Source organism: Lepisosteus oculatus, chromosome 9, assembly GCF_040954835.1.
Source record: "Lepisosteus oculatus isolate fLepOcu1 chromosome 9, fLepOcu1.hap2, whole genome shotgun sequence".
Classification (NCBI taxonomy): Eukaryota; Metazoa; Chordata; class Actinopteri; order Semionotiformes; family Lepisosteidae; genus Lepisosteus; species Lepisosteus oculatus.
The window spans coordinates 35,159,312-35,174,813 of record NC_090704.1 but is presented as its reverse complement, the minus strand read 5'-3'; the positions used below and the strand labels follow the sequence as shown (position 1 = coordinate 35,174,813).

Below are 15,502 nucleotides of genomic sequence, written 5' to 3'. Positions count from 1 at the left end.
TTAAACATATAGTACATATGATTATAGATCTATTGATGGAAACACTTAAAGATCTGTGAAATATCTAGAGATGTTTTTGTCATCTATTTGTTCACTCATTTTCCATCTGCTTTTCCTAGTGAGGATCTTGGCTGTGATATTTGTTCATAATAGAACACAGTCCAGGTAAAAAAACAACAACAACAATTAAACATAATTAGACAATTAAAGTCAGCTTCCATTCCTATAATCTAGCCATGTTCTGGTGAAACATTAAAATATCCATAGCAATTGTATCTTTTGTTTGACCTGGGTTTCACACACACACACACACACACATTTCTATCCTGTTTTATATATATATTTAATATTTGTTATTTGGGGGTAATATACAATACACTCTTTAAAGTTAATGTTTATTTTTCTGGATGCTCATGATCATGATCAAACAACAATCTACGATCAAATACTACAATCTTAGATCTGTCTGATTCCCTAATATTTTTAAATATAATAGGTACTATGCCCTAAGCAGCCACATTTAAAGCCAAAAAAAACAAAGCACTAGAACTTACCAGCAGCCATATCACCCTGCAACTCACAACTGGCAACCCACTAGTTAGTGGGGCCAGCAGGAGGCTCATGTGGTCTTAATGCCCCAGTGTAGCGACGGGGACACTATACTGTAAACAGGCGCCGTCCTTCGGATGAGACGTAAAACCGAAGTCCTGACTCTCTGTGGTCATTAAAAATCCCAGGGCTTCTCGAAAAGAGTAAGGGTGTTACCCCTGGGTCCTGGACGTATTTCCCATCGGCCTTTATCAATCATGGCTTCCTAACAATCCCCTTCTATGAATTGGCTACATTACTCTGCTCTCCTCCCCACTAATAGCTGATGTGTGGTGAGCATTCTGGCGCACTATGGCTGCCGTCGCATCATCCAGGTGGATGCTGCACATTGGTAGTGGTGGAGGGGAGTCCCCATTACCTGTAAAGCGCTTTGAGTGGAGTGTCCAGAAAAGCGCTATATAAGTATAAGCAATTATTATTATTATTATTATTATTATTATTATTATTATTATTATTATTATTATTATTATTATTAACTTTAAATGAAAGTGGATCAAGAATCAAGCGATGCAAATAGTATATCCGTTGGGTATTCTTATGTTAATCTGTGCACTTGAGAGATTTACTGTAACAGTTGTCATCTGCTGCACTTTTCTAGAAACACTTAATGTTCTGAATAGAGATCACAATAGACCAGCTTCCAGGGAGTGCCCCTAGTCAAGAAAAAATGGTATGATAGCATTATTATGTTATCTGTAAAGACACATTGTACATTTGTACATTGTTACAAATGTAAATAAGATTAGTGCATTTAGAAGGTGGAGATCTGTCTCTAAGTATGCTATTTTTCTTAACCCTTTGAATCAAATTTTCCCTTTAACTCCAGGCATTGGCTCTTTATAATTTAAGAAGTTTAAGAAAGTAATGAAGAATTAGATTAGTAAATGAAACAGTATGGTCATTTTTCCATAGCTTTGCATGGCATTGCACAGGGCAGAGTAAACAAGTCATGAATCACTTTGTCGATGAAAAAGTGACACAAGCAATGAGCAATCAGGCTAATTTTCCTCAAATTCAGTCTTCCTTGAAGGTTACTTAGTCTAAATCTCACTCGGTAGCTCAGAAATTGTTTTTTCTTTAGCATAAGTAGGATTTACAGATAAACTGGGTCCTGGCAGAATCTGAAATACACAATGACAGAGCATCTCTCTGGTACACTAGAACATGGTGTCCTGACAAGAATGTACCATACTGTACATTCTTAGCATTTTTTCAGTAGACTTTAAGTCTCTGTGCGGTACATTGCTACTTACAAGTAGTTGGTTCTGTGCTGTATTAAGGTAAAGTCTGGGTGTTTGAGGGAACATTTTTGTGTTCTGGAACCAATCAGAGATGTAACAAGAAGTAGGGGGAATTTAATATCTAATTCAAGTTATGCGATAACACTGAAATTACGATGATCCCAACAGAACAGACTTGTCCAGTGTAGCTGAGGTAATTCTGCAGGAGGAATGTAAGAATGTTGGTATCTGCAGAATGGCGTTCAGCCAGAACAAGAGATATACTGTATGGTCAAAACGAAATGGCAAGCATTATGCGTTTACCTCAGAAAACCCTTTGCTAGGAAAGGAGTTAAGGAAATAAGATTATATGATTTAGCTATGGAAAACTGACTAGTGAAATACAGGCTTATCTGGTCCACCTCATTCTGCAGAAAATGTTACTGACTTTATGTATCTTTTTTTCCAGATGTTGGATTTTAATGGTGTTTTGAAGTACTCACAACATGATTTGAGACTTGCATGTTATGTAAAGTCCTCTGAAATACTGTCCTAGACAGTTGTTGTGTTTTAGGAATTAATGGACTTTATCTGGGGAAAAAAGAATTAAACAAAATATTTTTATTTTACATATTAAGGACAGCTGATTTTCTTTTTCCTGGAGTTGGTCTGATTGTTCAGGGTTTTGAGATGGTAATTCCATCTTAGTGTTTTATGCCCTTATTTTGGATTTTTCCCCTTTTTCTACTGATGTTTGTTTAGAGCTTCAGACTGGAGTTGGAGTTTTCAGTGCAAAATAATTTTGAATCTTGAACAAACTCATTTATGTTACAATAGGCCATCATATACTGTACCACAGTACCACCAGACGTCTCTCTTAACTTTTCTGTCTGCCTGACATTTTGAGGACTCCCAAGGAAAGGGAGAGGAATATTCTAAAAGGAATATTCTGTCAGAGATGGAAGAGAATGACTTCACATTCCAAAGAATATAAATTTAAGTAATGTTTGGATCACACATTGGTGACACATCCAATCCTGAAAATCTAAAAAATCTGTTTCACTATTATCTTAGATTTTTGTTTTCTTATTATCTTGCTACTCGTGGTTTTCATTATTGCCTGTAATACATTATCGTTTTTGCAAATGCCAAAGTCTTTGATTAATGTGAAGAGATTAATGCTACACATTACAAACCTCTTGAATATCTCATGAATATTGCACAAGCATCGAACTTTGAAGAAGCGAAAGTGATTCAGTCCTGTTCTTGGCTGTGTCACTATGATATTTATTAGACCCACAGTTTAGTTGGATCACCGACCCTCGCCAACTTCAGATTAATGGATTACCAATTGGCCTTTCATTTAGCAGTATGTCTGTAAAGAAGTAATCCATCTCATTCTGGCACTGATGGAGCATTTTCTTATTTCCGATTTAGCCCTGATTAGTGTTGAGAGGGCTGTCCAAAATAACATGCTTGCTGTTGTCTACTGGCTAGTAGTAACTCTTACAGCATGTCAGAGTCTTTTAAACTGGGACTTTGTTCCCCCATAGAGAAAGTGTCTGCATGGTGGCAGAGGTTAGCATTACCGCCTCTCAGAGCTGGGGCCCTGGGTTCAGTTATGGTCCTGGGGTGCAGCCTGTGTAGATTTTGTATGATCCCCCCATGCGCACATGTTTCTTCCCACAGTCCAAAGACTTACTGCTGGGTTAATTAGCATCTGGGAAAACTGGCTGCGATGTGATTGTTTGCATGTCAGAATTTGTGCCTGTGTGTGCCCTGTGTTGGACTGGTGTCTCATCCGTGGTGTGTCCTGCTTTGCGCCTGTTGTTTGCTGGAGTAGGTTCTTGTTCCCCTACAGACCCTGTATTAGATAAAGTGGTTAGAAAATGGATGGATTAATTTATACATTTAGGAAATAGCTGTTTATTGCATTCTGTGTTTGTAGCATTCCGCAGTCCTTCTAATCATGATAGGCTGTAACATTATTTCTACTACTACTATTACTTCTGTTTGGTTCAGAATGTATATGAAGTGGAGACAATGTGCATTAACAACACCTTACCCCTAGTTCTTGAAATTGTCCTGAAGAGTGTCACACTGTTTTCAACTGCAGTCTCCAAAGCAAGTGCATAGTGTTTAATTGCATTAGGAAGAATACTCTGTGGTATTGTTTCCGAAAATATGAAAACAAGGTGAGATAAGCATGTAATTAAGAAGTAGCATTGAGAAAACTGTGTCCTTTGTTGTCTGGGTCTATATTGTTGCACATGCTGTTCATAAGCAGCCTCAGCTCGGCTGGTGTGCATGAGTTTGAGAGCAGTGTTGTTGAATCAATCACAGTGCCTAATTGGTTCAAAATGATGTTTCCTTGTCAACATTAATTCTCTCATGATTAAAAGAAAGATGTGTAAGGGTGGTCATTTAGAGTAAAATGATGTGCTGCAAAAAAGGCCTTTTCTAAAACCACAAGGGCGCGTTTCTCCAGAAGCTTGTTCATTCAGGTCAAGAGGGGGCTGTTAATGTCAAAAGAAAAAGGTTATTTTTTAAAAAAATGCACACTTGAACTTTTCTGAAGATCTGTACCACGACTCTGAATGTTTGACACACAGCAATCTCGGGCAGTTCATTGCCTTGATTCATTTTAACCATTTTGATTTGATTGTGCCAGAATTGTAAGGGATACTCTTACATGTATGCAAGGTAAAAAACTATTCCTTACAAACTTTGTTGCCTTTTAAATAAACCCAGGTAAAATGAAAGAAAAAGATCATCACTGTCATACATCTTTTCCATGCCTCTATTTTTTTGTGTTTGCACTTCTGTGCTTTTCACAGCTGCTTTCACAAACTGCAGAGAAAATTCCACAACAGTGTTATGTTTCTGTTTTCACTAGAAAATTTGAGTTATCCAAAATGTAAACACACCCAGGTGAGGTAAGCAGTTCTATTTTAAAAGGTGCCTGTCAACTTCCTGCCTTACATTTTCTTTAATTTTATTCTTCTGTCTTCCAGCATTCATCATGATGATCATCCTAGCTTTGATCCGCATTGGAAAGGGTGAGGGAAAGGGTCATCCACCTATGGCTGATATAACAGGGGTCCCTAACCTTTTCGGGGTGTGTGTCTACTCCTTTATGTGCCAGCACTCCCTGCCTTCCCTGGTGACGCCCATCTCGGACAAGAAGCGAATGAACTGCCTTGTGCTGTCAGACTACGTGCTCATTCTGGGTTTCTACAGCCTGCTGTCCTTCACGGCCATCTTCTGCTTCAACAACAGCTTCCTGAAGGACATGTACACGCTCAACTTCACTGACAACTGCGACGTCATTGACGTGGCCGTCCTGCGCTACTTCCTGGGGCTCTTCCCGGTCTTCACCATCAGCACCAACTTCCCAATCATTGCCGTCACCCTCCGCAACAACTGGAAGACGCTCTTCCATCGGGAAGGCGGCACCTACCCCTGGGTGGTGGACAGAGTGATCTTCCCCCTCATCACCCTCATCCCCCCGATCATTGTGGCCTTCTGTACACACGACTTGGAATATCTGGTTGGCATCACAGGTGCCTATGCTGGCACGGGCATCCAGTACATCATTCCTGCTTGTCTAGTCTTCTTCAGTCGGAAGCACCTGGAGCCAGTTTTCGGGCAGGACGTGGTCAACAAGCACCGGTCTCCCTTCCGCCACACAGTCTGGGTCATCTTTGTCCTGGTGTGGGCCATCTCTTGCTTGATCTTTGTTACAGCAAATATCATCCTGACAGAAACCAAGCACTGAACCCCCCTGCTTGGAGGACAGCTCAAACACATCGTTCTCTTGAGGCCTTAAAGAGCCGTTCACGGCGGTGATGCACTTTCGTAAACGAGTAGGGATCTCAACACTGTTGATGGGGTGGGAGGGGTGATATAACACAAATGGGAAGAACCCGTATTGTTGCTGGAATGCAGTGTAAAGAGCTGTCAGATGGGGATAGAGTTGTCCGAGGTCGGGAAGCAGCTCCTTTTCAATACCTGTCATTCGTAAAAACTTGTTGTGGTTCCCCATTTGGTTCGAGGTGATGGGAGACCAAAGCTTCTGTCTCACATGAACTGGGCTTCCTTAAGGCTTTGCACTACCGTCCATTTGTAACTTACACAGTATTCAGGGTTCCAAGGGATTTGCAAACTACATGTTTTTTAATGCATTTATTATGTTTCTTTTCCCTTTTATAGTGTATGTTGGTGTTCAGATGAGCACAATGCTCGGATTTCTGTTGAAGGTTGCTGGGTGTTTTGGACTTTGGAGAAACTGAAAGAAATATGAAAAACAAAGGAATGGTGCTATTATCTGACCCCTATATGTTGTTCATTTTAATTGTTCTTCTTAATTCATTCTTGTCATTCATATTGGGTTCTTTTTTCATTAATCTGACAGGGCATTCGACATAAAGACGTGCAAGTAATGTTGCTCAGAAATGACTAGTCCTTGAAGTTGAAATTTAGCATTCCCTAGGGATGATTTCATTGGTCCTTGTCTTTCTGACTGGGGGAATCTGGATGTCTCAATTCTGGTACCCATGGGCAGTGGTGGATTCTGTAGCTCTATTCTAAAAAAGTAACAGATGGTGAAAGAACTGCTGTTGTTTTTCTTATTTCCACTTCAGTCTGTAAAATAGGTGAAATACAAACACCATAAATCAATTCCCAGCCTGTTGTTAAAGCTTTGGTATGTGTTTTCCAAATAGAACACATGATGATAAATTCTAATGTGACATTAAAGCTATGTGCAAACATTGGATTATGGACTAACTTGTAACTTGCTAATGGATCCCTTCAGAAAATCTTGGTTGAGGGCTGTTGTTTTTAACTGCCATCTGTGCTTTTTTATTGTTTTAGCTTTTTTTTTTTTGCTCGAAACATATTATACACTAGGTTTATAAAAGTGTCCTGAAACAGCTGAACAGGCAGTTCTTTTCTAGTTTGCAAATCGGATGCAAGTCTATCAGTTTATCAAGAGTATCAGAGGTAAGCAACCTTCACTCTCCCTGAGGCTTGTGTTTTATTTTCCTTGGGAAATCAAACACCAGAGCTTTTCCAGTTTGGAGAGGGTAAAACAAGTAAGTACTATTCTTGTCTCTCACAGAATTTTCTACTAGAGGGCATTCCAAAGAATGAAAGAATCATTGAAGCAATCATTGAAGGTTGATCCTTTTGTTTGGAGTCAGATAAAGTGAGTTGCACTTTATAGTCTATTTTTTACTGGCCTCATGGGCAGAAGGGTTGCGGCTGGATTGCCTCTCCCAATAATTAGGGCTTCCCGGATTTATTTTTGATCACATTGCACCCTGTTCAATTTTTGAGCCCATTGCAAAGGAAGCTTATTCGCTTCTAACTTTGTTTTCACTGAGTCACTGGTTGTTTCGCTCTGACACAACAGTGACAAATGATGTTGTTTTCTCATCCCTGAACCTGTTTCTCTTGCATTATTCCACCCACCCCGCTTAGCCTGTCGCATAATTCTCATTTAATCATTTATTTTCTTGGAATAAAAAGTTCACCGACAGCTGTTATCTCAGTACAAATTAACCATGTTCAATTTTTTCAAATCACAAATGCAACATTTACACTTTAGCCTGTTTATATAAAAGCATCCCTAACCCAGTCAATGCAACACTGAAATGAGGATGAATCCTAATTAGGGTGTTTAAATTGAAGTATGCAGTTGAAAAATGAATGTTTAAACTCTACCTATGCTCTTGTAATTTTGTTATATTATCAATAATCCCTAGGTGAACAAGAGATAAAGGCAACATGATCACAGGGTTGGTTATCCCATTCTGTTGTAAATGCTGAAATGGAAATTGTCTTGAGACCCTCAAATTAATTCCATCATGACTTCAATGGGAATCCTTGACAGAAGGAATCATGTACAGTATGTGACTTGAGAACCTTGGATTTGCAGCACAGCATGTCATAAACATCTCATCTCTGGAAGGTTAAAAGGGATATAAGTTTACTTCTGTCCACAAAATAACCAACAGAATAGAATAAGACACAAGAGTAAAACACAAGAAGAAGAAATTTGCCCTTGTAGCTTCTGGACCTCAGTTATTGTTTGTCTACACACAGCACTAGTATACCCTGTTTTATGGCTTCAGACATGTTTTCTCATCATCAGGAAGCACTGTACATGCTGTTTGAAAGTCATGCACTGTGATAAATAAATGTCCAGTTATAATGTTCTGTTGTAGCTACGTCCTCACATTAATGGCAAGGGTGCTGACATCCTCAGTTCTGTTGGTGGAAGTCTCGAAATACCTTAACTCAGGATTCTGATGCCTATAGATAGTGTAATTTCAAACTGAATTTCATTGCTTGTTTGCACTTTCTTTCACTTTTAGTTGAGTCATCTGCATTGAACTTGTTTGTCCCTTTATATCAAAACTAGGTACTGCTGTCTATTCCAGTGTTGGATACCTCTCAATTTAACATGAAGGGAACACTAACTGATTTATATGATATATATATATGATATGAAATTGCACGACTTTCAGTTTGGAGGACAGGAAAAGCCTATTTTATTTCAGCCTCAGTCCTAAGTCAGGTGCTTTATAAGTAAAACTCCAGTGTGGGAGGAGATTCAGGTTTTCAGATCTGTTTTCTTTTATACATTGTTTTGAAAGGTTCTCACCACTGAAAGGGACATAAAATCTGAATCCTGTTTTATTTACTCTGCTAATTTTGTATTGATGCAGGTGTATACTGTACATGCTGACTGAACATAAAGAAGAGTCTTCTCTGCAGTCTGTTTTAACTCAAGTGTACATCTGTATCACCACATTAGAGTATAATAATTAAAAGTACAGAAATAAAAATACCAAACTGCATTTCACAGGTGGGCAAGTGCAATGTTGGTTATTGCCATATAGTTTTGAAAATCTGCAGTTAGGGTGCAAAGTTTGGGAGAAATAGAACATGCCATGCTAACCTCTAGTTAAATTATAACCTTTGTGTAAAATAACCTATGTTGTAAATGCTTATTTAAGAATAATTTCTCCATAATATAATTGTATAAAACGTGGACACCTCATACAGTATACAGTTGTAAATCATAATAGTAATGACTTACATGCTGTGAAAGGAAGGCTTCCAGATGCCCACATGTAAAATATTAACACTGTCAAGTACATTTAAATGTTGATTGCTTCTTATTACCTGTTTTTATGTGCTTTGCTAATCTGTGTAGACTTAGCATTTATAAATGTGTTCATGTACTGCACAGTTTGTGACAAGCCCACGATTACTTTTCTCCAAAAGCTAAATTGCTACCAAAGTTTGTTTACTGTGTGTTTTAAAAGGAAAAGGGTCCTGTTGCACTTGATAAGGGTATTTTTAATCATGTAAAGCCTACATGTTTGGTTTCAAATTGCAGTTGTGCCTTGCCCTAGATTCATCCTATTGTTCAAACATGTAAGCTTCAGTCATTTTGCTTTCTCTCGCTGCTTAAGCACCCTGTCAGATAAGATCTGCATGTTACCGCCTTATTTAGCTGAGGTTCAGTGGCTCCTAGAAATAAATTTGGGCATCCTTGTCTTTTAAACTTTGCTGTCTGCTGCTGTGAATTTGTAAGATGCAACAAAAACCCGCTTTAAATCTGACTGTTTTTTCTCCCTTCAGGAAGTTGTTCTCTGAAATTCTCTGCTTTGAGGTTTGGTTTTACGAGTGTAAGTGAAGAGTCAACGCTGTGCTGAAATCTCATGTGGCTGACTAAAGCTGGATTAAACCTAAAAGTCAGACCACATCTGAGCCAAACCCAAGTAGTTAAGATCTGCTTCTTGTTTCTCAGAGGCTTCACTGTTCACCCAGTGGAAACCTGCAATTGAGTGCTGTGGTAATAATTTGTGAATGGTGAGAATATGGATACCACACTGTGAAATGTAGTTTAAAAAAATAAAAGCAGGAAATAACTGCCCCCAGTTGTTACAAAAGGAATGTATTACAATATGGAGGTAAATAAGGAGGTAATCTAATCAAATAATAAGAAAATTTAATTAGATAATTTAATAACATTTAATAATTGAATCTGCTATCCCAGCAGTTTCTAAAAACTAATTATTTTACCCCCTAAAGTCAGGGATTCCTAAGCATAATATGTCATGTGTGTCCTTTGTTCCCCAGCAGAGCTTGACAATAGAGTAATAGCTCTTCCCAAATTTAGGCACATTTAGTAGAATGTGTTTTAGAGTAGTATCGCAACAAGAGGGACTATTCTAGGACCATTTACTCAGATCTCGAACCCATTCTCTTTGTAGTCAATACTTCACATAGATGAGCTACAGAAAGCGCTCTTGCTTGTACTTTCACCATCTCAACGTCATCATCATTTTCTGATGCCCTTTCCATCATCAGCCCCATTGCCACTGTTTTCCATTCAAGTCTAAACTAACACTTTTTAAATTCAAAATACTTTATTCATTCCCAGGGGAGCAATTTTGGGTGCTTCTTGGCCACAGATATATCTAAAACACTTTTTACTTGCTTTCCAGGCATAACGGGTATTAATTCAGGAGCTAGTTTTTGTTTTCATTGGTAAACAAATACTGACACAAAGATGTAACAGTATGAGAGCAGAGAAGATAAGAATGCTGTGATGTAGGTAAATATGGACGCTTTTGCTTTGTTGCTTAATGCAAAATATTCCAAGCAATATTAAAGGTGTACTGTTGACATGTCTACCTATGCACTGTACTGTGCATATTTATGGCATGGTAATATATAATATGCGAGTAAGATAACATCCATCCTTCCATTTTCCAACTGCTTTATCCAATTCAGCCGTTCAGGGGAGTTAGTCTATCCCGGAAAGGAGTAGGTGAGAGGCCAGTTTTCCCAGAAGTCAATTAACTTCCCAGCATGTCTGTGGGAGGAAACCAGAGGACCTGGCGGACACCCACATGAACATGGGGAGAACATACAGTACTAACTCCACACACATGGCACCCCTGGAATTGAATCCAGGACCCCATCTCTGAGAGGCAGCAATTGTAAGGACTATAACACAGTGCCACCCTGATAACATGCAAAGCATATTAAAATTAAGATAAAATGCTGTGTTCATCATGTGTGGGAAAGTAGTTCCATGAGATTATCCATTGAATACTGCCTTATGACTGGATTGTCGGCGCAATGTTTGCAAAGCATCAGGCAATGGAAACTAAATCTTGGTGTAAGTATAGCAGCTACTGTAAGTATGTATGAATCAAGTGTTATTGAATCAATGTATAGCAAACTGTATATGGGATTGTAATGTTGCCATATATAAATTTTATTTTTCAAAATATACCTTCAGATCCCATACTGGTTATAATGTGCAAATTAGCCGGTAATTCAATCTACCAGCAGGCATTTGGCAGGTGTGTGGAATACTGTACGTTGAAGGTGTTCCAGTTCAGAATCAAACCCAACTTCTGCTAGTTAGTGCAACTGCCTCACAGCTCTGTATAACTGTAGAGGAAATTAACTATGGTTATGGAAGTTCTGCCCTATTAATATAAATGCATTATAGTCATTAATTTCTGTGTTCTATATATGTAAAAACTGCCTTTCACTCGGCAATTCCAATTCTGTGTAAAACTTGTCTTGTTTTTCAGAAAGTGTTAAGTTAAATATGAGTTGTTAAAAAGTAATTTATTTTGACAGACACATAATGATTTCCAGAGATAGAAAAATGAGAACTAGAATGAAAACGAGGAGGAAATAGATTTATTATGGATTTTGTAATAACGTGCACACTGTCAGAGAAAAATAATTATTGAAATGAAAAAATGCTGCATAAAAATTGCGTTAAAAATGTGTGCTTGAAGTTCCCACATTAAGGCTGCAGCTCTAAGTACTGTAGGACTTAGGACTCGGAGGGTGTTAGGTTTAAATCCCAGGTGCTGTTGTTGGAGCCTTGAATACATACTGTATCTTTGCTGATCTGATAATTCCTCTGTATGATCCTGTATTAACTGGACCACAGAGCCCATAAGTGGACGTCTTCCATAATATTTTTAAATGAAGGTGCTTTCCAAGTACTGTAGCTACAGCATCATTGTTTTTCATGCTACTTTGACAATCAAATCAGTTCAGAAATTTAATCTTGATATTAGTCATATACAGTAACTGAAGTTAGTATAGTGTTTAATGGAATTCAAATGAAACAAGCTTTGTCAGGTGAACGTTTCTCAGAATGCACGTAAGAAATCATGGAGTTTGCAATACTCACTCTTCAAGAAACCAGTCCATTTTAAGGTCAATCTTTGTATATTATGAAAGGATCACCTTTAACACAGGCCATGAGTTGGTCCACATTAAGGAAGAGATATGGAAACCATTGTTCGTTGAGCTATAGCTGTGTCCTTTTTCTATGGCCTGTCTTACCTCTCTTGGGAGACTACAGACTCTTCTGAATGCAGAGAGAATGAAGGGCTCTCCTGGGATGTAGAGAGACCACTCAGGATCCCTCTGGATGTAGAGAGACCATACAGACTCTTGGGATACAGAGACACTGCATGGTTTCTCTCAGACTGCAGAGAGTGAAGGAAAACTGCACGACAGCAATGTATGTCATTGGACAGCTCTCCAGAACTTGCAGAGTCTGTCTGTTGTGTTTGTGTTTGACATAGACTGGTCAGTCAATGAGAGAGGCCCGAGCAGGTGTGGGGATGTTTCTGTGGGTGTGTCCACTGGGGAAGTGGGCAGGGAGTCCAGCCCAGGCAGCACGGAGGTCTATGGAAAACATCTAGTGAGGGGAAAGTCACAGAAGCTGAAATGGAGTTAACACTTTTCACTGGAACTCTGAGAGAGATCCCCATGAAAAGCAACCTTAAAGCAGAGGCTAACAGTTGTGGTCACCAGCCATGTGGCAGGGCAAGACAGCAGACTGGCTGCAGGCTACAGAAGCCTGAGGGTGACGAATGTGAGCCAAAGAGGAGGCATGTCCTAGGTACAGTAGCTAATGACTTGCTGACGCCGAAGGTGTTTGGCCAGTGTTTGTGAGCATGAAGGCTATGTGGGAAGACAGCAGGATGAAAAGACTGAGCCGTCTTCCCCGAAAAGGGAGATCTAGGAACCTGGAGGGGTTCTGACAGATACAGGCTTTCAGATGGCAACAGGGCTTCTCTTCTGTCTGGTAAATACTGAGGATAATTGAAAGAGAAGTGCTTGTGTGAATCATGGTATAAGTGTAGTAACTTCAATTGAAATGATGACATTCGTAAATGAGTGGCGCTCAGCTGGAATTTTAGCAAATGTGTGGCTCTGAGGCCAGATAACATAACATGTTAATCATAACAGGGGAGTACAGCCATCTTTTATTCACCAGCCCAAGGTGGGAGGGCTGATTGTTATGCTTCTGGTTCTGCAAACAGTGTGAAGTGTGATGTAAAGGTGTAGTTGTGAAACCAGAGAGCAGGAGAAGCCCCAGCTCTTGTTTAGTAAGGGTGTTTAGGCTGTTTTGCTGATGTGCCTTAGAGAACAGGGATTTCTTCATGAAAGTGTCTGGAAGAAAAGTGGCGGGGGTTGTCTGTCTAGCTAGAAATGGGCACAAGGCAGGATACACACTAGACGGGATAACAGTCTATCACAGGGAACACACACAGGCATGCACACACTCACAACAAGGCCAGTTTTCTCAGAAGCCAATTAGCCTACCAATATGTCTTTGGACTGCAGGAGGAATCCAGAGTACCTAGAGGAAGCCCACACAAACACAGGGAGAACATACAAACTCCATGCAGATAATACCCACTGTGCTACCATGCTGTGGTTAGTATTAACATTTTAAGATATTTAAAATTATTCATGCATAAGATTCCATCCAGTGTGTTGCTTTCAAATTCAACATACTACACAGGACAAACAATCAGATTATGTTATTTGCTTTACAGTAAGCAGCCCTGGCTTTATAGTAACATTGCGTTTTGTTTTCAAAATATTTTCAGATTTTCACCATTTTGTAAGTTGCATAATTTAAATGCATAATACCTTCAACTGTAGAGTCGTCCTCAGGTGTGTACTGCATTATTGTTCTTTGGAAAATAAGTGTGATGTACAGCTGCATCTTTCAGAAGCATGTAGAACTATTTACTTAACCATTCAGCTGTGTTCTGGTACTTTAGAGGCTGGATTACATACAGTATCAAGGCTGTACAATCTTGATTCTCGAGGGATGGTGTGTCTGAATGTTTTAATTTTAACCCAGCATTTAACAGCCTTAACCAGATCATTAATGCTTTAATTGCTCCAATTCAACAGCCTCTGCCAGCTCTTCAGATCCTGGGACTGTTGACTCTGTGGCTAAGAATCTGTGCCAGTGGCTGGAAGGTTGCAGGTTCGTATCCCGCGGCCGGCAGAGGAATCCTACTCTGTTGGGCCCCTGAGCAAGGCCCTTAACCCCCACTGCTCCAGGGGCGCCGTATAAATGGCTGACCCTGCGCTCTGACCCCAAGCTTCTCTCCCTGTCTGTATGTCTCATGGAAAGCAAGTTGAAGTATGCGAAAAGAAAAATTCCTTATACATGAAAATGAAAATTTGGCCAATAAGGTGATCTTATCTCTTACGTGTATGTCATATGCTTAGAGAATTTGTGTCAGTTCTTTTGACCTACTTTAGCCGTGTTATTGTATTTTTATTAGCCTTAACTATTAAAAAAACTACTGTACTGACCAGAAATAGAAATGCATGTGCCTGAAGCATCGTGTATTTTAACTAGTGAATATTGTTTAAGCCCAACAGGCAAATATATTGTGTTCATTTTAGATTAAAAAAGAACCACAGGTTGTCTGCGCTTTAAGGATAGCATTCATAGGAACACTTTCACAAGGATAATCAATTTATCTTAAAGTGCCATGAGGGAAACTTTAGACAAGTCTAAGGGCATGGTGTGTCTTGTCTTTAAATTGAATCAAGAGAGTAGAGTAAATGACCCATAGCTTAGCAAGGTACTGAAGCTGATCCAAGACATTTAGAAGTTTCATGCAATGTGATAATGTCATTAATGAGTCATTCTCTAGGATGTTTCCAGAACTTTTAAATAAAATAGCACATTTGTGATTGACAATTCATTTGTTCTATTAAACTCTAAATAGGTTAAATCTAGACTTGGAAACTTTGTATCTTGCAGAGTTTATGTCTGTCTCTCCAGACTGCACTGTTGCCTGAGTTAGTTGAGCACTGTATAGGGGAGTGTTTTGTTTACAGTATCCTCATCTATCTCAATAATTTCAACATAAATCAGATCCTGTTTTATTATCATAATAAAGTTCCCTACTGAATTTTAATTTCGGCTAGACCGCAATGTGATTTAATTTGTGCTCTACCCTTCGCAGGGGGTGATAATGAAAAATAAAGACTTCTAAAGCTGTAATTTATTCTCGACTGATTTTACTTGAATTATTTATATTTGATATCATTTCCTAGAGGAAGGGAGTGCATGTTTTAAGTTTTGCTCCATTTAAAAAGTAAATTATCACATAGCCTGTAAAGATGGTTACCACTCACTTTAGGAGGCATTGCTGAACATATTGAACTCTGTGGCTCATCTGGTTGTCAGTAGCTTATTATACCACATCAAGCTGTTTTGTGAAGTCACCCATGGAGTCATTCTCCACAAATAGTTTGTTCTAAATATAACAGGTCTCCGAGTGTAAAAC

At 39.1% G+C, this 15,502-nt stretch overlaps 1 protein-coding gene across 1 annotated transcript in view; it reads left to right on the top strand.

Annotated features, from left to right (window-relative positions):
* Positions 1–9,408, top strand: part of tmem104 (transmembrane protein 104) — a 99,624-nt gene extending 90,216 nt beyond the window's left edge. Inside the window, exon 10 of the mRNA XM_015356330.2 lies at positions 4,844–9,408. Within this exon, the coding sequence (XP_015211816.1) occupies positions 4,844–5,607 (764 nt within the window). The 3' untranslated portion in view covers positions 5,608–9,408. The remainder of the gene's footprint in view (positions 1–4,843) is intronic.
* Positions 9,409–15,502: the final 6,094 nt, after the last annotated feature.